The sequence below is a fragment of the Xyrauchen texanus genome, chromosome 4 (genome assembly GCF_025860055.1).
Source record: "Xyrauchen texanus isolate HMW12.3.18 chromosome 4, RBS_HiC_50CHRs, whole genome shotgun sequence".
NCBI lineage: Eukaryota > Metazoa > Chordata > Actinopteri > Cypriniformes > Catostomidae > Xyrauchen > Xyrauchen texanus.
In genome coordinates, this window is record NC_068279.1 from 38,206,891 (window position 1) to 38,232,615 (window position 25,725).

General features: G+C 39.3%; 2 protein-coding genes across 2 annotated transcripts; one reads left to right on the top strand and one right to left on the bottom strand.

Moving 5' to 3' along the window:
* Positions 1–484: 484 nt before the first annotated feature.
* On the bottom strand, positions 485–796 carry LOC127641319 (uncharacterized). The gene has a single exon (XM_052124252.1). It carries the CDS (start codon positions 794–796, stop codon positions 485–487), a length of 312 nt encoding a protein of 103 aa, XP_051980212.1.
* A 3,678-nt stretch (positions 797–4,474) lies between these two features.
* Positions 4,475–25,725, top strand: LOC127641326 (coiled-coil domain-containing protein 158-like). Its single transcript, XM_052124265.1, has 15 exons — positions 4,475–4,615; positions 7,451–7,582; positions 11,973–12,236; positions 15,503–15,671; positions 16,332–16,493; positions 18,446–18,558; positions 19,552–19,710; positions 21,706–21,798; positions 23,813–23,920; positions 24,012–24,145; positions 24,310–24,372; positions 24,607–24,671; positions 25,068–25,211; positions 25,387–25,479; positions 25,630–25,725. The coding sequence occupies exons 1-14, from the start codon at positions 4,475–4,477 to the stop codon at positions 25,458–25,460; spliced, it is 1,821 nt and encodes a 606-aa protein (XP_051980225.1). The 3' UTR covers positions 25,461–25,479; positions 25,630–25,725.

Sequence of the window (25,725 nt, forward strand, 5' to 3'; positions counted from 1 at the left end):
GACATGTCATGTAAGGAATCCATAAAACAGTAGCTACCATGTCTGGTTCCTTTTCAGCATCTCCTGTGGTAGGCAGTGGAAGCCTAGACAAGCAATCGGCTGTCACATTTTGTTTCCCTGGAAGGTAACCAACATCATATATAAAGCATAGCAGTTGCGCTGGCGTCTCGCGATTCGCAGTCCTGCACGACCAGTACCTTTGGATGTGAGTACAATTGTGACCGCTTGGTGGTCTGTTCACAGCAAGAAGTGATGTCCCCACAGATATGTTCTCCTCTTTTCTACTTCCTCTTTTTCTCTTTTATGCATGCAAGTGCTTCACGTTTAACAGTAGAATACTTTCTTTCAGCCGGAGAAAGAGTCCTGGATGCAAAAGCTATGATCCTCTCAGTGTTGTCTGGGTGAAGTTGTATAAGCACACCCCTAGTCCGTAGTCAGAAGCATCAGTAGTCACGTACATAGCCAATTCAGGGTCATATAGTGCTTAAGCAGGGCTCTCAGATATCAGTCTCTTAATCTCAGTAAAACTGGACTCAGCCACCGCAGACCATTTAAACTTCCAATCTGTAGATTCCCTGAGTGTGGCACATAGTGGTTCAAAAACAGTAGAAAAGTCAGGAATAAACATACTGTACCATAATACAAGGCCCAGGAAGAATCGCAGGAAGGATGTGTCATGTGGATCAGGTGCGTTGGCCACTGCACTGACCCGATCTTGGTCAAGATGAAGTCCATCTTTGGAAACAGTGTGGCCCAGGAAGCGCAGAAAGGTCTGGTTGAACTTACACTTTTGCATGTTCAGTTTGAGTACCACATTATTCAGCGTATGTAGTATCCCCGGTAAGTTAGCATCATGATCCTGCTGGGTAGCACCATGGCATATTACATCATCAAGGTATGCCTGTACCCCTGGGAGGCCTGACAATATTATCAACATAATTTTTTGAAAGGCTGATGGGGCCAAAGTGAGCCCAAATGGAACTCGGCAGAAACGGAAAAGAATATTGCGAGTGATAAAAGCAGTTAAGTCATGCTATCTGGATGTAGAAGCATCTGATGATATGCAGAGGCTAGGTCAATAGTAGAAAGAAACTGTAGCTCCTCGCAGTTCAGTGAACAGCTCTTCCATGTGCGGTAAAGGATGACAGTCACTGAAAATTGACTTGTTTGGCTCCCTGAGATCAACACACATGCAAAGTTGTCCTCTCTCCTTTCTCAGAGTCACAACTATGGAGGAGACCCATGGAGATGCATCAATATGTTCTATGACTCCCTTTTCCTGTAAGTCTTTGAGCTCATCAGTCACAGCCTGCCTCACAGAGAAGGGAAGTCTTCTCAGCTTCTGTTGTACTGGCACAGCATCTGATTTTAATTGTATTTTGTGCACAAATCCTTTTGCACATCCAGTCTCCTGTACCTGAACCTCTGGAACAGCCTGTGGTATTGTGTTTGGTACTGTAGATGCCCTCTGCACAGAACGAAGGTCATTAGGGCTTGTAACAGTAATGACTTTGTTACCCTCAATACACATATGTAGTGCAGCAATGAAATCTAGTCCTAGCAGAGCCGTGCCTGACGTAACCACAACAAATGAGCCTGTAGAAGAATGTCCATCATGAGTTACTGTAGCATGCATTCACCCTTTAACAGGTATGTTCTCTCTTATGCATGTGAGTAGGTTCTGGTAAGTGCTTTCTGGAATAAAAGAAACAGATGAAGCTGTATCTACTATAAGCTCAACATCATAAGAATGTCCCTTTGCGATAATTTGTAGAGTACAGAGGATATTATCCTGCACAGCAGCACCCATTATGTAAAGCACAGTCAGTTCAGATATCACAACCTCACGTACTTCCTTTTGACCAGAATGACAAACTTTGGAAAAATGTCCCACTTTTCCGCATGAGTTTCATGTAACTTTAGCCACTGGACATGAAGGCTTATTAGCAAGGTGGTTATTAGATCCGCATTGATAGCAGGTGCGATGATTCATGGTAGACTGAACTGTGGAAGGTGTAGTCATCAAACCCGGCTTTCTCGTTTCCCTCTGGTGATTCTTCCTCGGCTTTTTGTGTATTGCTCTCACCAACGTAGCAGCAGCAATAGTTGCATCGGAGAGGACATTAGCATTAGCGTCCTCGATTTGCAAAGCCAGTGTAATAGCTTTAGCCAAGGTCAGATCAGATTCCAGCGAGAGTCTATCCCGTATTTGCGTATTGGCAACACGTTCTATGAGTTGATCGGGAAGCATTTGCCCCTCCATGTCACTGAAATCACACACTGCAGCTAGCTCGTTTAGCGAAGCCAGAAACTGCGTAATCATCCCATCAGGCCTCTGCAGTCTCTGGCAAATATGTGTGACATTCTGCAATCACATTAATTTTGTGAACAAAGTGCTTTTTCAGTCCCTCAACGGCAGAAGTGTAGTTAGTACCTGTATCTGGTAAAGTATAGAACAGTCTGTACCAAGTGCATGAGGAAGAACTGCACGCCAGAGTTTCCGCTAGAAAAAAATGGTGCCCCGTTTTACGGACATTTTGATGATATGCCGGTCAAATATATCGCCTCTTAATTAGTCAAGTTGAGGAAAACTGGAGGCAGTCTATGTAACTTAAAAAATGACATAATCAGGCCGTATAGAATGCAACACATTATTATTAGCTTAACTTTCAAATAGACGAAAAAAAAACCATGAACGTCCGGCGTCAATCAACGCCAATTGTTTTTTACTGTGGTTTCACACACATTCACTTTTTGAAACATTGAGGCACGGATGTACCTAATACAAATAAATAAAACATCTCCAGTTAACTAGCAGATCATTCATTTAGTCCGTTATTAAATAATAGATCTAGCGCTAAAATCTGTTGTTTTTGAAATCAAGCTGAGCGCTCCTGTCCGCTGCTATCAGTTGCATGGACGACGCGCTGCGCGAGTTGCGCAATCTTCACTAGGACGCGCGTTTCAATCTATCGCCGTTGCGGAGACTCTCTATTAATTCCGGTGAAATCACAAAATAAAATGCACACAAACGTGTCCCTGCTTGATATAGACTGTAACCATGCACTGATAGGCTATTCAGTTTTGATGATAGAGAAAAAAAACTGCACGAATGCGCGGATTAGAAGCACTGATCTATCTATAATGAGATGTTCCTGATTCACCATCGTCTGGCCTCTGAAAAAAGCTTTTATAGCTAGTCTGCCTGGGCCTGGCCATATTTGAAACGTCTCACTCAATCGTTCGTTGTTTAGATATTGCAGCCGTTTTAGGCGTGCGCTTTATTTGAAATGCAGCATGCGATGTTGTTTCATAACTTTCAAACGACAGAGCCTGTTCCTTTATAACATAGCAAGAGATCGGTGTATTTTTACTTTATACATTTTAGGCTTATTCTCAAATTCAGATTGTGTTAGGGGGACGGGATTATTAGGCAATTTTAATCGGACAATTTGACCGGAGAGATTTAATTTTGTCGGACATTTAATTTTTTTACCGGTCAATGTCCGGTAATTACCGGACAACGGAAACCCTGCTGCACGCTTTCTTTCCTCGGGCCAATTATCCCAGGTAGCATTGATAACTAGCATGTAGTTCTCAAACGTTTTCAACCAAGTAGGGAAAGAAATAGTCAGTTCGCCTTGGCAAGGCATGAATGGTGGAGGTAAAAGTATAGAAATAGCCATACTCGTCACCAAAAATGTGGTATACTACACATGTTAAAAGGAAATAAAGTATTTGTCAGAGAAACATGTGGCTGTATTTCCTCCAGCTTTTTTCTCCTCTCCCTCAGTAGTCAAAATCACAATAATGTTTCCAACAGCGCCCCAAGCAGTTTCTCATTACAGAACAATCCAGCCAATTATGGACCCAGCAGATGAATTCACTCTTCGCACCGCCCTTTCTCAGCAGGGAGCTTTTCTGGGACGTTAGCAGGATCAAAACTCTGCTTCGAAACAGACACAGGAGATGATGGCTTCGCAGCTCGCCGAGCTCACCTCCATTGTGCAGCAGCTCTGCCTACTTCCCGATGCTGGCCCCTCTCTCAAGGACACATGCAGCCAGCGGTCGGTCCAGATCGTGCAACTCCGCTCTCACCGGGAAGGAGAGGGCAATGATAGACTTCACCTCTGAGTTTTCGATTATGGCAGACGAGTTGGGTTGCACCGAGGCCGAACTTAATGATCTGCTCAACGGATGCCTTAAGGTCCTCTTGGCGCATGGGAGATGGAAGGGCTGGGGACACTCTTCTTCTAGGAATAGGATATGAAGGAGTGGATTACACCTCAGGCTACTCTCCCACACTTGCCATCCCACTGTCCCAGCATTAGACTGCCAAGTCCCCAGTGGTCCTCTAACCCGTACGAGGAGGAGTTGGGCATCTTCTTTTCAGCCGCTGCCAGTGTCCACGGCCACGAAGGCCGTTCCCCTGCCGCTGCCAGCATCCATGAAGGCTGTTCCCCTACCGCGGACAATGTCCATGGAGGCCGATCCCCTGCCGCTGCTTGTGGCCAGGCCTGGCATGGTCAACGAGTCAGCGCCCATGCCTGCCATGGTCAATAAGACAGGGAGGCCAGCACTCCCAGCCATGGAGGGCATTCCTCTGTCACTGCCAGTACTCACAGCCACAGAGGCTGTTCCCCAGTCAGTGTTGATCTTCACAGCCACGGATGCTGTTCCCCTGTCACTGCCAGTGCTCACAGCCACAGAGGCAGTTCCCCAGTCTCTGCCGATGCTCTCGGCCATGGAGGTCGTTCCCCAGATGCAGTTGCCAGTGCTCAAGGCTGTGGAGGCTGCTCCTCTATTGCATCCAGCATCCACGGCCATGGAGGCTGCTCCACCGTGCCATGGAGGCACCTCCCAGGCCGCCAAAACCTGCTTCTAGCCCGAGGCCCATTTTCTTAAACTCCCTCCCTGGTTTCCTTCACTTTCTGTTGTGTTTCTTGTTCTTTGTTAAGTGTTTGTTTAGTTGTTTTTTTTTCTATGTTGCCAGGAGGCATTCCTTTGGGGGGGTACTGTCACGGTCCTGTCACCTTGTCAGGTTGGGTTTCTGTCTGAACGGGCCATGGCCCCTGTCTGTCTTGTGTTTCGTGTACGTTCTTTGTGTGAGCCTACAGGTCCGTTTGTTAGTGACTGTTGTGCGAGTTACTGTTGTGCACTCTCCAGTGATGTCATGGTCCTGTCACCTGATCAGGTTGGGTTTTTTTTGACAAGGACTTTGGCATCATCATTCCCTGTTTTTTGTTCCAAGCATGTTGGCGGTTTTGCCCTCATGTGTTTCAGGTGCCGCTGGCACGCGAATTAGCGTTTTCATGGGAACCCTGATTGTTTCCATGGAACGCTGATCATGCCAACTTTCAGCTGTGAGTGGCACCTGCCCCTTGTTTGTTCTTGCCTGCATTAATACTCTTCTGTGTCATGTCCTTTACTAGATTGTTAAATGTAGTTAGACATTGAATGTTTAATGCTGCTCAGTGTTGACTGAGTTTTGAGCATTGTTGTTTGATGTTGAGTACTAACCTCAATCTCTCTGCCTAGTTGATCCTATCTAGTGTATCTGTTGGTTGCCCGCATGTCAGGTGAGTGGTTGCCTTTCAGTTTTGCTGCATGTCAGCTCGTCTTCCACGGAAGATACCTCGTCTCTGCGCCGCATGTCGGGAGTTAAGATCGCCCATCTCTGCTGGGTGTTGTTCTGCACCTCATTGAGCTTCAGTGGAGGATTCTACGAATCTGTTCCTCAACCCAGTGACAGCTCATTATTGCTGTTAATAAATCCTTTGAACTGTTCCTCTGCTCTTGGGTCTGTTTGTTCTCACTATCGCTCATTACAGTTATTGTTACATGCAGGGACGTGCACAGACATTTTGGGGTGCAGCGGCTCAAGTGGAAAAAAAGGGCACTTCTCATAATTATTTATTTAAAAAATTTTTTTACAAAACTTTTAATATATTAACACAACTATGACTTCCGTACCAATTTATTTTTATTCCTTCACACTCACACAATTGTTTCATACTCAACAGATTTCTATCTGCATATTTAAACATAACATTTCATGGTAAAAGATTCTTGATGTAAGTCATTAACCGGGGAAGTACTGTGGTGATATGCTATAGTTATTATGTTTATTCTATTCACCTGCAGTGCCTTGTCAAATGTATGCAAAATAGCGCATTTTAATTAGTTAATGCCTAATTTGCATAACAATGTGGTGATTGTGATGACGTTATTAGACACAAATTTGACTGTATTCATCTCTAGTGTCTCCATTAAGTACAATACATTAACCTGTATGGCCATGGTATATTGCCTTAGCTAAACTTTATCTAACTTATTACTTTAGCTAGTAGCTCATGAGTCATGCATGTTAACAAGACACAAGTTAACTATATTTGTATTTTGTCTTTTGGCTAATTAGCTGTAAAGTCGAGGCACTGGTAGCTTTATCTTTTGTTCATCACCACTCACCTCCACACAAGCCAAGAAAAACACAACTAGGATAGGAGCTGGGAGGGCTGCTGCCTGCCTGTGTGTCTGATGTGCCGATGTGTGCTGCATTGCTGTGCGGAGAAATGGAGGGCGGGAGACAGGGCATCAGAATTCAACAAAGTCTCATCTCCCGACCTGATAATTAGATTTTTTATTCAATAAATATATTTGTTTGATAGGGAAGGTGTGCGCACAAACAGGAATATATATATATATATATCATTATTAAAAAATAAATAAAATAAAGCACCCCAGAAAAAAGGGCACTTTCTCTGGAGGAAGAAAAAGGGCTGGTGCTCAAGCTTCCTTTTATGTCTATGTGTGCAGGTGCCTTGTTACATGATGAAATAAAACACTAGACATCTGCCAAAGTCTATTTAGCAAGTCAGTCCACCTTCGGGCATCTTTGAAACGCTCTCGGGAGGCTATTTCTAGTAATGCTAGTGCAGCTCCTAGCTGCTTGAATGAAGAAAGACCCAAATCTAAAAAAAAAATGGCTGGTCAAGATTAGGATAAAAGAAAATATTTTAAATCAGCAACAAAATGTGATGAATCATAAATTGTGCTTCTTTGCCTCATTTTACGCAAAAACAAAAAAAAATATTCCCGGCTCGAGTTGATTGGCAGGCGATGTCTGTATCTAAAAGGTGATTGGCTCTTTTTACTGTAAGGCGGACTTCCTTTCCAACTACGCTGGTTGAGCGTTTCAATTCCTCCCATTCAAGTTAATAGTAGTGGCCCGTCTCTGCTAAATAATCTCTTGTACTGCACAATCGAATGACCTCTGTGACGTTCCTCGGACTGACGTTTTACAAGCTGATTGGTTAACGTGTGGTTGCTATGGTGACGACGATGCCCTCATTGCGCCAGTTCGAAAACTATCGAGCATGTTAGGTAGTTGGAAAAAATAAATAAATGATTAAAAAACTTAAATTTACTTTAGCGTCAAGTTTATTTGTAGAGGGAGAGGAAATGGAAGTTATGCCATCTGACCATCAAATACAAAGCTGGCAAACATGACTTCACTATTTGTCCGTCGGAAGAGAAGCAGCGCCTCGACATCGTAATAACAGAGTGCAAACGTCTGCTAAATGTGAGTCAAGTCTATTTTAATATCAGTAAATCGTGGCCATATTAGCAGGACACATTCTTCAATGCCCACGCTACATATTTAATCTGTTGTTTCGGTCCAAAGCTGCATTGTTCTACATACAGATCGCCAATATATGTACCGATGACTTTTATGTGGGGATGAATGATAAAACACTATAAAACACACCGGACGTCCTCATGGGCACTTTTGATGTGTGTATATTTTCTCATAATGTGTTCTTCTTTCTAACACTGGCTAAATGGATAAAAATAATGATCTTCTTTGGGTCTTTGTTCACATAGACTTATGTAATATTCAGATCTTACAGTGAGGAGCTGGATGGACAAACAAAGGTGCCCCAGAGGACTAAAGAAGGAAAACGAAATAAACCCAAATTGTTTTGAACAGCAAAACAATGAAAGGAGATATTTTAATTTTTGTTTCATATAGTTCCTTTGTTCCATATGACTCTTATGAAACCTGTCAAGAATGTGTCCTGGTCCAATTGAACTCCAAAACCAAAAGAAACAAATAAGAAATTACATTTTCATATTGCTATTAAGATTTTTACATTGTTATAGGCTATTACTTTCATGACTGTTTCACACATTTCACCCCCCAATTTTCATTTCCGAATTGTGAAAAGATGGTCATTGTGATATTTGCGTGGGTTTCCTCCGGGTGCTCCTGTTTCCCCCTTAGTCCAAAAAGACATGCAGGTTAAGTTAATTGGAGATGAAGACCCTAAATTGCCATAGGTGTGAGTGAGTTTAAATGTGTATGTCTGTGTGTGTTGCCATGATGGACTGGCCATCAGTCCAGGGTGTTTCCCTGCCTTCAGCCCGGGATAGGCTCCAGCACTACCTGTGACCCTGCATAGGACAAGTGGCTATAGAATATGGATGGATGGAGGTGCTTAAGTGTGTTTGCAATCCTTAACATCTAAAAGGGATTTCACCCAAAAATGAAAACTCTCTCATCGTTTAATCACTCTCATGCCATCACTGATGTGATGGCCTTTCTTCTGCTAAACACAAATGAAGATATTTATAATGATATCTCAACTCTGTTGGCCCAAATAATGCAATAGAATAGTGAACAGAACTTTGAAGCTCCAAAACCAGCATAAAAGTAATCCATATGACTCAGGTGGTTAAATCCATGTCTTCAGAAGCGATATGATAGGTGTGGGTGAGAAACAGAACAATATTAAAGTCCTTTTTTATTATAAATTCTCCACCCTGCCAAGTAGGTGGCAATATGCATGAAGAATGTGAATCACCAAAAACAAAAGAAGAATGTGAAATTAAAAGTGGTGATTTATTGTACAAAAGGACTTTTAAAATGTTGGTATATAATCTTTAAAATACCAAGTGGAATTCATCTTCAGGAATGAAGTTAGTTATGCTGCCTTCTAAGATGAGAGCAGATGTAGATACCTTTGAACTGTATGAAGTCCCAGAGAATACATAGCAGGTGTTAGATACAAAAGCAGCTCAAAGAGGTCAGTTGGGGCAGTATAGTCAGCCTTCTTGGTGGTTATTCTTGCCTACGTATGTACTGTATTAAAGTCGGCTATAAGTCTAGAATTAAAGTTACTCAAAGTATTTTTGTGACAAGGTCACAAATTATATCACACATATGGAATGAACGCAAGAGTTTGTGTTTGGCTTGTTGTTGTTTTTTAATGCCTTGTGTTTGGCGGGGAGTTCAGATGTTACCTCACATTGTATTGCGTTACAGAAAAGAATGACATATTACCAGTCATGACCAGGAGGTGTCGATATTGACTGAGAAACATTGCAGCTCAAGAGTGCTAGATGAGTGAGCTGGAGACAGAGAAACAACATACATATGAAACTAAGGTAATGAGACCAGCGTCCTAACTCTTTTTGGGTTTACAACAAAACTGTAAAACTTGGATGCTTGGATCCTGGATGTTTCAAATTAGCACAGTCTTACTGATGCATCATATGCTCACTGAGGCTGTAGCTGTTGGACTCTACAATGAGAGAAGTAATTGTTGGAATGCAGTTGAGTCCTTGGCTGCTGGTCAAGGTCAGTGCTCTGGAAGTATGCTCATGCCCAGTCCAAGGCCATGAAGGCAGTGAAGTCCAACTGATGAGAAACTGCATACACGCTTTGCCAATCTACAGTACTAAAAAGTGGCGTAGGCTGGTTTAGATTCCAATTTACTGGGAAAAAAATTGACTGCTAAAAAGTGTCATGGTTTGTTTTACAGAAGTGTTAAGCTGAAAATATATAATTAATAACATATATAATTAAAAATATATAATTAATTAAGACTTTTGAGTCTTTTAACCCATGAAATGATAAACTGAGTAATATGTCTAATGTAATATGTCTTAGGTCATTTGAAAAATAACAATGTGGACTCTATTTCCGTAACCACTGTTGGTGCAGCTCAGTGTGTAATGGCCCTGCACAACATCTTATCTTATTTTCGTGAGATTGCTACATCTAAGTGCAATTTTCATGCCAGCGCAAGTGTGCGTGGGTGGGAGTGTTTGCACTATCTGTGGGTTTATGCGTACAAACTGTAAGTGTATTGTATAATATTGATGAAGAGGTGCAATTTTCCTGAGAAATACAATTGGTCATTGATCTAAGACAGAAGCACCTGTATTCTCAGCACAAATTCAAATTTCAGTTCCTACACTTGCAGTTTGGAGATTCCACCAGCAGGTGGTGATAAAGCTCATGCCCAAACTTTAAAAATACAGTGGAATGTCAAATTATATCCCTGACAATCACCGTTGTAGCCCACAATATTATGAAACAAAACTTTGAGATTTGTGTTAAACCGTCTAGAGGTTATGGTTTATTTTTTAATTATTGTTGTTATTATTATGTTTATATTTGCAATTTTAGGATCTAATTTGTATTAATATTTTGTCGTAGAGTAAATATGGTCATAGAGGGTAACATTTTGGATTTTACAGGAGGTGATTATATAGTATTTTTTGACCACTTCATTATTTTGATAATATTTGAAGTGTAATTTGAATTTAGAAAAATATTTTTTTCTGGTTTCAATAAATTACTTTCTTTTTTAAAGCAAAATTGACCGTAGACGTGAAGTGCATGCAAAAATCCACAGCATACCCTGAAAGGCTAATACAATCACTGTTAACACTAGCCATGATATTTGTGTCACTTGATCAGTATGATTAATTATACTTACATTCTCTATAATTTAACAGAGTCCTTAAGGGAACCACATTTAACTGACATTCAACAAGAATGCAGTTAATGCACAAAAGCATATTCTTCTAATTCATTGTATACAGCCCATTTACACTATCAGCTTCTTATGAATGGGCTGTCTTTGTTTATATAACATTGCTGGACAGGGAAGGGACTAAATAATAGGAGGCAGATGGTGCAAAAACTGGAGAAGAACCTCAGAACTAAATTGCACTTGACCCAGCTCATAAGCATTTTGCATGTGCAATTTCACCAGACCCACTTGCGCGTAGACTTAGCACGAAAATACCAAAACTGCATAGCTATACCCATTGTTTTTGTGTGAATAACATATCGCATAGTGCTACACTACTAAAATAGGGCCAGAGTATTTTTAGTTTAAGCATTTACTACATCAGCATGTTTAGAGTTGCTTTACCAAATACTTTTTCCTGTAACAGAATTTAAGATGATGCCATTCACACACTCTTTTTACTGTTAAGTTTAAAGGTGAAGTTTGTCATTTCTGTGGCAGTATTGTCACCACGCAGAATTGCAAAAATATTTTGTTCAAATTTTCAAAAAGTTTGGTCACCCAAAAAGAGAATCCTTTTCCAAACTATGTCAGGCTGGTCTAGTTGCTCAAACAAACCTGTGAAATCAATCTCCAAATTACTTACTTATAGTTGTCTCTGCAAATTAAGTTGTGATAGAAGTACTGTATTTTATCATTTAAAAAAATGTAACATTAAAAGAATGGTATTTTTGGTAATGTGTGTTTATTACACTTTTTGCTTTTGGCAGTAACAGAGCAGCGTGTGTCTCTTTTTGAGCTGACAAGACTGCTCAGTGATACAATTGATTAGAGATCAGCATCAGCGAGCCAGAAGTGAGGCAGCTCGACTGAAGGTCAGCACGCTCTGTACCACCAGCCTATGACTCAAAAAGGAATAATTGCTTACTGTATTTTGCCCTACATGACTTACCACATGCATTCAGATCTGAATGATGTTGAACTCACTGTTAAAATTTGGCATCTTATCTTTTAAACCACACTCTTGAAAAATAGCTGTTGACACAAGCAGGGCTGCATTATCTGTGTTGATATTGTTTGCAGTATGTCCTTAGTGACTGTAAGCCATTTTAATGCCTTTCTTTGATTTCTGTGTTATGTCTGAATTAGGAAGAGAGTGCTGGGAAGAGAAGGCAGCTGCAGGCACTGTTGGAGAAGCGTGAACTGGAACAGCAGCAGGTCCATGTCCAGCTGGAAGAGGCTCAGGGTCTGCTAATGGCCATGAGGGCAGAGACAGATGACTGGAAGATGAATTCAGAACTGAAAAATATCACACAGATAACCTGCGAGCACAGCTGCAGTGTGGACATACAGAACGAGAACTGCTTGACCAATCAGACTGAACACCTCAAAGTGGATAATCGGCAGCTGAGGGTGAGAAATGTAATCATTTTAGACCCGAAGACCCCGTGAAGTTGCTTGATGATGGGGGTAGTATTGACACTTGCAGACAGTAGTTCATTGCCGCACGAGACATCGTGACATCTTCACGCGCGATACAAGATCTGGCACGCGAGGACATGCCTGACAGCACGCACAAGTCAATTCCCCAAAATCTCCTGCTCGATCTAATCTCATCTGCTGCTTTTGCTCGCTCAAACACTTTTAATCGTGGGGTGGGTTTTTCTATTATAATTTTGTTTTTATACTTGTATGAACATCAACAGAAAGGCAGTCATACCTGAAAGATTTACAAACAAAGACTGAGATTATAATTCAATTTACACATCACATTCTCCACAACATACCAAACAATAAATTACAAAAAATAAGTAATTAAGTTAGTAAATAATGTAGGGGAGTAAGAGATTTTTACATTACAAAACCATTTCAACAAAGAATACACATATTTTGCTTTGGTACTTTTCATCCCACTCAATGTCTCTAAATATGTTGAAAATTCCTCTTTAAAAGCAAATAATCGGGGAGGAATTTTGAAAAATGTACATTTGTGTATGGAAAATTTCAAGATACATTTTTATCCTTAATTAATAAACCAAATGTAACAATTTCCCACGAAATTATCAGTCTCGCATGTATTTTTTTGTTGCATCCAGCTAAATGCATCCTTCATGAGATCATGCAATTTAGGTTTTACCACTGAATATTTTAATTGTTCCTTAACTAATTTAATCATCAACAATGGGATATTTTTAATAATTTGATCATACACTTTAGGTGAGCATTTTTTCAATACAGCTGAAGGAATCTCAAACCAGAATGAGGACTCAATAAAAAAAAAGATTGTAACCATTTAAGCTTGATAGCCCATTTCATAATGTCAACGTCAATCGTCTTAAGAACTCCGTCTTCAAAATCTTTAATCATATCACTTTTATATATATAATGACTTTTCCTTTTCCATATCAAATAAAAATTATTTAAAAAAAAAGTTCTTCCATTTTACTCGCGTGTCTTGAATCTATCGCGTGTGGATTAATGCCGTTGAAATCCCAGGGGGATCGCACAGCCTTAAAGCCCAGGGCACCCCCGGGCAGTCAAGGGCCCCTGGGCACTGGCCCCATTGGCCTGGTCGTTGCGAAACAGAGATGTAGAATGGCTCATGTGATGTGAATTTATCACAAATATAGGTGAAAAAAGTTAAATAATCCCATTGTCATAAGGACAAAGAGGTTTTATAATTTTTTTATAAACAATAATGCTAAATGCTGTTTCATATTATTAATAGAAATATTTATTTCCAAATATTTATCACTCATCCGGAGTATGACATGTTGCTGAATGAGTCTGTCAGACTGAATTTAAGGTTATTGATCATTATTGGTGAATTGCTCCAACACCTGAAATATGATGATTTTTAATAATATAACACTAGAGGACAATACCTGATAACACTTTAAATAAGTGTCCAGAATGTTTTAAGTGGAAAAAGATTTGTATTTTTTTTATTTGAACATTTAGCATAGGTTATTTTATTTATAATTTACTTGGCTATTGTAAAGCCATATATACAACATTTTTGTATGTATATAAATCCGCAAAGGGGGGCACTCTTGTAAATTTAGTGAGGGGGGGCTTACTGTTTAACACTTTGAAAATATCTGGTCTAACGCGGGTTTCACACATCCTCTATGAGCAGGGCATGAGCTAGGCGTGAGCTGCACATTTTCGTTTTGCCGCCCAAATTAACCCCTGGAGTCTCGAGTTCAAATCCAGGGTGTGTTGAGTGGCTCCAGCCAGGTCTCCTAAGCAACCAAATTGGCCCATTAAACTGCCGGACCTTTTGCCATTCTGTGTATATAGGTGTACAGTATAGACACAACATTAACCAATCACAACCAAGTGTGCTGATAAAGATGAAGTGCACGTGACTACCCCCTGTTGTCCCTGAAGCAGCAATAACCTCAGCTTATTATGACCTGATTAAAGAAAACATGTGCCTTAGGACCCCATACATAACTTGACTATTTCTCACGGAAGAGACGCGGCCAATGTGAACATCCAACGCAACTGCCCCGCTCACGCGCAACTCATGGAGGATGTGTGAAACTGCCGTTAGACAATGTGAACAAAAACTGTTAAGTACACCTTTAACACTATGTACTTAAAAACACCCGCTAATTGAACGTACGGAAATCTGAAAGGGAAGAAAAGAGTGTTTTTAAATATTTTTTTTAAGTTAGTTTAGAAGTTAGCAGGCTGTAAATAGGCTAAAGAAATTGTTGATGGATTTGCCGAAGTATAGACGTTATACACGCAAGCACCATCTTTGATTTTTAAGGGGAATGACAACGAGGCTGTGAGCAATAGACTTGCAGTCTCTTCAATGGGCTGCACTGCCCAACACTTTAAAGTGTGTTTGGGTCGTTCTGTGACAAAGCATTGATAAATGATCTGTCCAAAAGCATTCAGTATACAAAGAACTCCAGACAACACGAGTTGTGGAAAATCAGATGTGATCTAGGTGCTTTATACAGCTTTATACACTTTGTGCCATTGAAGTGAGTCTATCCCTGACAGCCTTGTTGTCATTCCCATTAAAAATCAAAGATGGTGTGAATAAGGTCTATTGTGTCTTAATTTGCTGCTTGCCATTGCTAGTCAGAGGCAGGTGGTATTAGGTGGAGGGGACATTTTCATTCCCCAGAGAGCATTTTATTGGACAAATCTTTCTTGTGCAAGGTGAGTTGTCTATGTTTTTGGTCTGTTTTCCTGGTATTTTTAATGTATATATTTTCATAATATTCTTTTATCAAAACTAAGGGGTACGCCATGCCTGCCTGATCTCAAATCTAAAGCTATGGACTATAAGCCACAAAACTCTTATTTTGATTTCATATGGTCTTTAAACATCATGTTTTTACAGTAATTGTAAACCTAGCTCAGACTTCCACAATTTATTTATTCTAGACTATGGCTTATATTGCTTTAAGAACGATTACAGTAAAGGATATCTTAGCTATTAGTTGTTTTCTGTGCAGAAATTAAATTGATTATAGATTATATTACCTAATTCATGGTAGTTATAGTGAGACACAATGGCTCAGACAGGAAGACCTTTGAAACTTGATATATTACACAATTATTTTTATATTTTCATCCAAGCTTTTATATTGTTTTATATTTCATTTCTCAGAATTGTTCCTTGTATGTGATCCATATACTGGTTGATTTAACAGGCCGCATTGAGACAATCAGAGCTCAGACTCAGTGCAGTGCAGAGCGAGAAGGTGTGTCAGCATGCTGCTCTCTCTGACAAGATCTGCAGTGTTCATCAGCTCACTATAGAGAAACAGCAGGTGACAACTGAGCTGGGAGTTCGCTGTATGCAGCTTTCCCAACTGAAAGGTACAGATACAGATTATTATACAAGCCATCAAAAACTACAGCTCTTATCACTTGATATAGATGGACTTTCAAAGTGTTTAATTTAATTTCTGCACCAATAGTGGCACCAATTTAAAAATAAGGACTGATTAACAAACCAGTTTGAGACTCTTCAGACAGATAGGTCACAGTAAACTCACTTCATTGGTTGAGCCAATGCTACAATGTTGGGCCTCTGAAAAAAACACAGCAATGTTTTGTAAGCACCACAGTGCCGCAGTGTTTAAACTCTTTCTGGTAAAAACTATGAATGGTTTACATTTAGTTGTCTCTGCGTATTGTGTTGGGATAGGAAAAAGAAGACCGAGGATGCTGTACATTTTACTTGATATAAACAACATAGTCTATAATATTTGAATTATTTGTTTCTTCAACTTTGGGCACTTTTAGCACTATGGACTTCTAAAAAGTAGTCTATTACATGTTATGCATAAATTACCATACAGTGTTTGAATATTACTACAGGTAGATAAGGAAACAAACTGCAAAAATAATCCAATCGTATTAAGACCAATCGTAAGACCATCAGCTAATTATAAGAAGAACGGATGTTCAACAGATTATCTGTCCTCTGTTTGATGAATTGGACAGTAACTAACTATGTTTGCTGTAATTCCTCAGAGGAGCAGGATGCTTTGAAAGAGCTTCTCAGCAGTAGGACTGGTGAACTGGAACAACAGAACCTTAAACTCAAGACCCAGCTGAAGACTGTACAGACTGAGCTGACCCAGGCCAGGAGTTTCTTGGGAATACAGGAGAGGGCTGAAGGACATGGGACATACAGTACATGCACTCAAAATGACAAATTAGCCATTTTGGCAGTCACTATTCTTTAGTTGAAAGACTATTTTAAGGCCACATATAAGATAAAATACAAGAACAATGATCTATTCTTTGAGTGAGCTGAGCTCACATTGCACTCAGTAACCTCACAAGACCATTTTTACAGATTTCAAAGCTTTGAAAAATGTTTAAGGAAAGTCCTAATTACGTTTAAAAACAAATATAGGCATCCGTGCCCATTCATAGCTCAGCTGATTAAAGTGAGGATGTTTTTACATCCTTCACAGAGTTACCTCAGGAAAAAACGAAACTAGGCCAACTGTATATAAAATAAAGGGCGGAAGACCGCACACACTATGTTGCTTTACCTGCTTTATGGAGAGCCAGTGTGTGGCCATCTTATTGTTATGCATTCTGGATAATGGCAGGAAGACAACACACTGAGATTGTAGATCTGCTCCATGTCAGTTCACAGCCCTCCTGCTGTTATGCCACTATGTACTTTTCCATCACTGCACAAAGTATTCATTTTAACATTTTACATTCATTTTAAACATGTTTTCAGCTGTTCACCATCAGTGTCTAAAGATATTTAAAAGATCATCTGTTTTCACTGTGTGCAAGGGTTTTGCTCTAATGTAGCTATGATGTCTTAGGTCAGACCTCTGTAAACCTCCAATTGTTTTGTTTTGTCCTATTCAATTGTGAGAAGTGGAGAATGGGAAAATGGTCCCATATGATGTAAGGTTCAGTTTATTGGTTCACCAAACAAAGTGTCTTTTGAAACATAGACAAAACATTAACAATATACAGTTGGGGGCCTGGGTAGCTCAGTGAGTAAAGACGCTGACTGCAACCCCTGGAGTTCGCATTGGGAATTGGGCATTTCAAATTGGGGAGAAAAAAACAATATACAGTTTGAAAAGTTATTCTCCTGCAACAGTATGATGCATTTGACATAATAACTTATTCTTTCTAAGGTAATTCTTTGTTAAATATCATATATTTCACAGATAGTTTGATACCTTAATAATGCATTGTGCTTTCTTAATATTCCTCTCTCAGCCTGAACAGTGTATACTCTTAAAGGAATAGTTCAGCCAAAATTAAAAATTCTCTCATCATTTAATCACCCTCAAGCCATGTGTATGACTTTCTTCTGCAGAACAAGATTTTTAGAAGAATATTTCAGCTCTGTAGGTCCATACAATGCAAGTGAATGGGTGCCAAATATTCATGCTCTAAAAAGCACATAAAGGCATCTTAAAAGTAATCAGTACAACTGCAGTGTTTTACTCCATGTCTTCAGAAGTGATATGATAGGTGTGTGAGAATCAGATCAATATTTCAATCCTTTTTTGCTAGAAATTCTTCTCCCTACCCAGGTAAAATACACGAAGAATATGTATTAACAAAAGCACAAGTAGAAGAATGTGAAAGTTAAAGCAGAGATTGACTGAGCAGGTAGGAGAATTTATAGTAAAAAAGGACTTAAATATTTATCTGTTTCTCACCCAGACCTATCATATCACCTCTGAACACATGGATTTAAACGCTGGGTTTTTATGGATTACTTTTATGCTGATTTATGTAATTTTTGGAGCTTTAAGATTGTGGCACCCATTCACTTGAATTGTATGGACCAAAAGAGCTGATCAATTCTTCTAAAGATCTTCATTTGAGTTCAGCAGAAGAAAGAAGGTCATGCACATCTGGAATGGCATTAAGGGTGAGTAAATGATCTTTCATTTTTGGATGAACTATTTCTTTAAGTACATATTTGACACTGCAAACTCAACATTCACAGTTCATGGCTGGCTATGTACTGGAATCTGTTTGAAAACAGTAATATGTTTTGCAATACTCATTGGTAATGATAGTTCAGCTTTAAACTTCAAAGACCATTTTATTCTTATATATGCATTGATAAGGGGTGTTCATATGTTTTTCAGGTTTTAAGGTTGCTCTGGGGATGCAGAAACAACTCACTGCAAAAAGGAAGCACATTGACTTCTTGGAAGGCCAAATTCAGCTTCTTGAGGAGACTGTAGAGAAGCTCAAACTGGTGGAGTGTATCAAACAGTACCGCCCTTTTACTAAAATGTGTCTAAATGCAATGTTAATAGAGAAGGTGTCCAGCCCCCCAAATGTTTTTAACTACAGATAGTGTAGAAAACTAAGATTTGAAATTTGACCAAAAGAGGTTCTACAAATATATACCTTGTCTTGACAACACTTCACAAAATGTCAGTGCATCAACACATTACCATACTTAATAGGCTTATGTTCCAAATAATACACAATAATTTCTCTTTTCATGACTTTTTTGGGGGGAAATGTCTGCCATCAGAAGTTTCAAAACATTGTAAAATTATTTTTAGTGATTTGACATTTTGGAGTGTCATCCTCATTGTAGTGTCAAAATATATTTTCCCCTATTTGAATTGAAATTGTGTTCTTGAGACTTAAGCTTGAGAGAGGAAATCATTTTATTGACTAGAGCACTTTTCCATTTGGCAAAAGCACTGTCAGGGATTTCCCTCTTCCACCACCAAAGTGCATTAAATATTCATAGGTGAGGATTATCTGATGGACATGATAGACAGGAAATTTGGACTGGATATAGGGTTAATTCATTTTTGTATGTCTTTTCTGAAATTATATTTAATAATCTCAGAGAGCCTTGTGTTTCCAGACATATCACTTTTTTTGTTTGTATGTTTGTTTGTTTATTTTTTCCCTATGTTTCGGTGCAGGTGAAAATATGCCTGAGTGTATATCATGTTTTGCTTGAAATATTGTTTAAAAAACATTTAACTTGAATACTTTGAACATTTGAAATAATATTTAATCTTTAGTGTGAGACTGATAAGGTCTCTGGTCATAAACCCAGTGAATCTCCCATATTCCGTTTTCCTTCTGAAATCTTGTAGTGCTTCACAGTGTCTTTTACATATCAAATCAAACAAATATTACAAAGCCCAAAAGCTTCTTTGTGTATGTTCACTCACATGTGCTGTGTTTGTGTGCACATAAAGTGTGTGTTTTTGTCCCATAGGAGAAGCATCAGCGAGCATTAGAGGTTAAAAGGCAGACACAAGAGCTGGTGTTGGAGAGGACAGGCAGGAGAAGGCTAGAGACTGAGATGGAGGCTCTCCGCTCACAAGAGAGAGAACTCAAAGGGAAAGCAGAGAGACTGGAGGCAGCTTTATACAAGGTGTCTGATGGGCTTCATATTAAACAGGCTTATTTTAAAGCAACAGTATGTCTGTCAGATTGTGGGGCATTTGTTCTGTATGTTGCAATACTCATGTTGGTATCACTTTACAATGATGTTCTATTTGTAAAAATTAGTTAAAGAATTAGGTATTATGAACTAACAATAAACAATAATTATTTAAATATGTAGTAATTACAGTTAATGTTTATTAATGTAGAAAACACATTTTCATTGTTAATTCATGTTAGATCATACTGCATAAACATATATTAACATAAACACCATGTAATTTAAAAATTAGAATATCGTGCAAAAGTTCATTAATTTCAGTAATTCAACTTAAAAGGTGAAACTAATATATTATATAGACTCATTACAAGCAAAGTAAGATATTTCAAGCCTTTATTTGATATAATTTTGATGATTATGGCTTACAGCTTATGAAAACCCCAAATTCAGAATCTCAGAAAATTAGAATATTACATGAAATCAATAAAAAAGGATTTTAAATACAGAAATGTCGGCCCTCTGAAAAGTGTAATCATGCATATGTACTCAGTACTTGGTTTGGGCCCCTTTTGCATTAATTACTGCCTCAATGCGGCGTGGCATGGATGCTATCAGCCTGTGGCACTGCTGAGCTGTTATGGAAGACCAAGATGCTTCAATAGCGGCCTTCAGCTCTTCTGCATTGTTTGGTCTCATGTCTCTCATCTTTCTCTTGGCAATGCCCCATAGATTCTCTATGGGGTTCAGGTCAGGCGAGTTTGCTGGCCAATCAAGCACAGTAATACCATGGTCATTGAACCAGGTTTTGGTACTTTTGGCAGTGTGGGCAGGTGCCAAGTCCTGCTGGAAAATGAAGTCAGCATCTCCATAAAGCTTGTCTGCTGAAGGAAGCATGAAGTGCTCTAAAATGTCCCGGTAGACGGCTGCGTTGACTCTGGACTTAATAAAGCACAGTGAACCAACACCAGCCGATGACATGGCTCCCCAAACCAACACAGACTGTGGAAACTTCACACTGGACTTCAAGCATCTTGGATTGTATGCCTCTCCATTCTTCCTCCAGACTCTGGGACCTTGGTTTCCAAATGAGATGCAAAATTTGCTCTCATCAGAAAAGAGGACTTTGGACCACTGAGCAACAGACCAGTTCTTTTTTTCTTTAGCCCAGGTAAGACGTTTGACATTTGAAGCCCATGTCCAGGACCCGTCTGTGTGTGGTGGCTCTTGATGCAGTAACTCCAGCCTCAGTCCACTCCTTGTGAAGCTCCCCACACATTTGAATGGCCTTTTCCTGACAATCCTCTCCAGGCTACGGTCATCCCTGCTGCTTGTGCACCTTTTTCTTCCACACTTTTCCCTTCCACTTAACTTTAATGTGCTTTGATACAGCACTTTGAGAACATCCAACTTCTTTTGCAATTACCTTTTGAGGCTTTCCGTCCTTGTGGAGGGTGTCAATGATGGTTTTCTGCACAACTGTCAGGTCAGCAGTCTTCCCCATAATTGTGAATTCAACTGAACCAGACTGAGAGACCATTTAAAGGCTCAGGAACCCTTTGCAGGTGTTTAGCTGATTAGAGTGTGACACTTTGAGCCTACAATACTGAACCTTTTCACAATATTCTAATTTCTGAGATTCTGAATTTGGGGTTTTCATAAGCTGTAAGCCATAATCATCAAAATTATATCAAATAAAGGCTTGAAATATCTTACTTTGCTTGTAATGAGTCTATATAATATATTAGTTTCACCTTTTAAGTTGAATTACTGAAATTAATGAACTTTTGCACGATATTCTAATTTTTCGAGTTTCACCTGTAGTATATGTTGAAATTAACATTGGCCCAGATTAATAAGAGTATTAAGTTCATCATGCTAACTAATGTAGTTAACTAATGTTACTGAATACAACCTTATTGTAAAGTGTTACTCTAATGTTGTTGAAATTTTAAACCCTGACATTATTTATTTTATCTCGTACAGATGTCTGAAAGTTTTGCTGAATGCCAAAATTGTATTCAGAAGCAGGAACAATATCTTATTAGGCTAAAGCTGCAACATGCTTTAGATATGAAGGTAAAAATTCAAGGATTTGAGAGATTGATTCAATGTTTAAATTAATTTGATTTTTTAAAATATATTTTTTGTAGGTGAAGTGTGCAAACAAAAAGTGAAGAAGAATTTTTATGATAAAATACTTTTTCCTATCCCATCTTAATATGCAGAGACAACTGTAAGTACTCTGTGGTGATTTTAAAACATCTATTTTTGAGCATCCTGACCAGCATTTCATAGCAACAATAGACCCTTTTCCACCGTTGGGTCAAAAGGTTACCATTAACCACTGCCTTTCTTTTAGCATTGTGGTGCTTTGAAAACAAGATCAGAATGGACTGACTGAGCAAGTGACCAATCGTGGGTCTCCACATCACTTAAAGGGATATTTCACCCAAAAATTCTAATTCTCTCATCATTTACTCACCCTCATGATATTTCAGATCTTTATGACTTTCTTTCTTCAGCTAAACTCAAATGAAGATATTTTTAAGAATTTCTCAACTCTTTTGGTCCATACAATGCAAGTGAATGGGTGCCGAAGCTCCAAAAATCAGCATAAAAGTAATCCATATGACTCCAGTGGTTTAATCCATGTCTTCAGAATCAATATGATAGGTGTGGGTGAGAAACAGATCAATATTTATGTCCTTTTTTTACTATAAATTCTCCTCCCTGCTCAGTCAATCTCTACTTTAACTTTCACATTCTTCGAGCTCCATATCAACACCTAAAGCCTTCCATTTAACCCCAACTGGGTTCGGGTCAGTGTTGCAAGTAGGACTTCGGGTCAGGTTCGGGTTTGTAATTAATGAAAAAATAAACAGGCTTACCAATCTTGTTTCGCGCATGCTCTCTCACTCACAGACATGTGCGAACGGATGGGTTAGGGGATGTTCACACCGAATGTGTTTTTGCCCGTGTCTGTTCTATTTTCCCATTATTTAAACACCTGCTGGACGAATGTCTTTGACATTTGCACTGTGTCTCGCATTTTCTTCAGCGTCACGCTCAGGACTGGCACTTTTTAAACAACGTGTCCAGTTAAAAAGATTTTAAAATGGTCAGAAACGCATGTTGAGACATCTGCGCTCTGTTTCATTCTTTTTGCTGCGTCTAGATTGTTTTTAGCGCAGTTGTCAGAAAGATTCCACAATCTGAATAAGTTCAGGCCTCATAGAGGGGACTGTTGCATTGTTTCATATTATTCCAGACTGTTCTGCAGCAGGTGAAGTTTCAGCACATAAATGGTAAGGCAATGCTTTTCCCCATTCTGCTCTTGTGTACTAAGGGGCTGCCATGCCTTGTTAAAACGGTATGTTTACTGTTTCAGTACTGTTAAGAATGTTGCCTATATGCTTACATAAAATACAGCCTATTGCAACAGTACTTGCTAGGAGAAGAAATTAGAAAAGTAAGCAATTTCAGGTTAAGGTTGGGCTCTGGCTTATAATCTGACAGTATCATTCAGGCTGGGTAGGATCGGGCCACACGGTCTAGGGTATGGGTTGTGTTTCATTTTAAAGCCCTTGCAGACCTCTATCATATGGATTACTTTTATGCTGCCTTTATGGGCTTTTTGGAGCATACAGAGCTGAAATAATATTCTAAAAATCATAGCTTGTGTTCTGCTGAAGAAATAAAGTCATACACATCTGGGATGGCATGAGGGCGAGTAAATAATTAGATAATTTTAATTTTTTGGTGAACTATCCCTCTAAGTCACTCAACCAGCACAGTTTGACTGTCCTGTGTATGGTTGGCTACCCATGCAGAGAAATCTGGGCTGGGATTGGTTTATAAATGTACCGTGCTTACTGTTACTCACTGTGCTCAGAACTGTTCAGCGCAATGGTGGAAAAGAAACTAGTAGCTCAACCAATGGTGTTCGTTTAGGACGGGACTGTCTGTTTAGTTTGATCAATGGCCGAGGAGAGAAGTGTTCAGGAAATCTGTTTGAAAACAGTAATTATTTTTGCAATTCCATTTGGTGAAGCTGTTGCATAAAGCATAAATTACTTAATCTTTTGGGCAGGAGTTGCAGAGCCAGAATCTGCGCAATGTCTCGAGATCTCCAGTCAGCAGCTGTACCCCACAGACTCATCTTGTCCTCACTCAGCACAATGTTAATGCCCAAATGGAGGTAAGAATAAAGCCCTGCTTACCACTCACACACTTGTAGATCTGAATTGACAGGATGTGCTGGAATGGATTTTCCTCTGGAATCTTTCCAGCTTGGAGTCAGCGATCCCATTGTGGAGCTGAGGAGTTTCATAAGAGAGCTGCATGGTGGGATTGATGAAGAGCATGGACCACAAATTAGCACAGGCTTTGGGACGAGATCTGAGGAAAACCACAAATCTAGAGTGTAAGAGTAGTAAGAACTTTATTCAAAACACCTTATGGTTAACCACAGCCTCAAGGAATGGGAAATGTCAAGGAGCGTGAAAACAAGTAGAGTTTTATGAGTACTGTGGATGCCATTGAAATGTTTTAAAGACCGTCACTCAAGTTTTATCCTTTTCTTTGCAGAATAAAAAAAAAAGAATATGCTGAAGGTACCACAAGCCCGACAGGGAAAATAACCAGTCACAAGTAAGAAGAGGGTGAACTTGCAGGTTGACCATGAGTAGCTTCATCACACCAAACAATAAATGCATGGATGCTTGTTCTTCATTTCTTTAAGCTTTGCTTATTTGCTTATAAACTGCTTTACCTCAGTGAAGCTGAGTAACATTTGTAACATTTATCCCCACATTTATTTATGCTCTCTATCTGAGACACAATTAATGCATGTGCTGCTTGTGTTGCATGTGTGTCGTGATGCAGAGAGCCAAGCTTTGGAACTGCTGAATCTGTTAAGCAGAATTGCAAGAGCGATTTTTCAGCACACAGTGAGTCTTGTGTTACTATGCTGATCACTGATTGGAAACACTTGAGAAAAACAGATCCATATTATAGGGATAGTTCACGTGAAAATGAAAATTCTGTCATAATTTACTCAACCTCATGTCATTTCAAACCTGTATGACTTCCTTTCTTCTGTGAAACACAAAAGGAAATGTTTGGCATAATGTGAGGGAATGACCGCCTCAATCACCATTCACTTTCATTGAATGGAATAAAGAGTAGCGTCAAAATTGTTCAAAGTCATAGGATTCAGAACAACTTGAACTATTCCTTTAATATGCTAAACTTTAACAATACAGACTACCAGTGTATGTTTCTTTATCTCTTTATGAAATATATAATGTTAGATGAATGTTTACTGTATGTCTCTCATTTAACAGATAATGGATTAGGTTTTAGAACAGGCCGGTCTGCTCATGCAGCGGGATGCAGGTCTCCTGTACATGCTCTCCTCACCTCTGATCTTCCCTCTGAAAGAAACTATAAGCTGAAGACAGAGCACTCTGCCAACATTAAACAGATATGTGAGCTGAACTCCTTTAATTCACATCAAACTCAATTAGAGCTGTTTTTTAAATTAAACATGCCGTTTAACAGAGCCAATTATTTAATTTGTCTGCTGTTATGTTGTACATCATGGCAAGTGATTAATTGTTTACAAGGCTGGGTATTTATCTGGTCATATTGGTCTTTTATCAGCTGCCAATAACCAAGAGGAGCTCACAGTAGGACAGACATCTAAGAAAAGACAGCACAAGCGTGACAGGTGTTAGAACCTGGTGGAGGATCCTGGTAAGAGTGATGCAATTCATTCTATCCATCTTTTAGATCTATTTTGTCTCAGTAACAATTATGCTAAAACTATGTAAATGTCACAATGATACATATTATGATAAAGGTGACATCCTTTTGATTTATGATTTCCCATTATTTGTGTTGCAGAAATGTCTTCTAAATGGCCAAGAAAAAAGGATGGAAATGTACTTATATGCCCAAATCTTGATGAAGTGTAACACTAATCATTGTATTTTGTTTTTA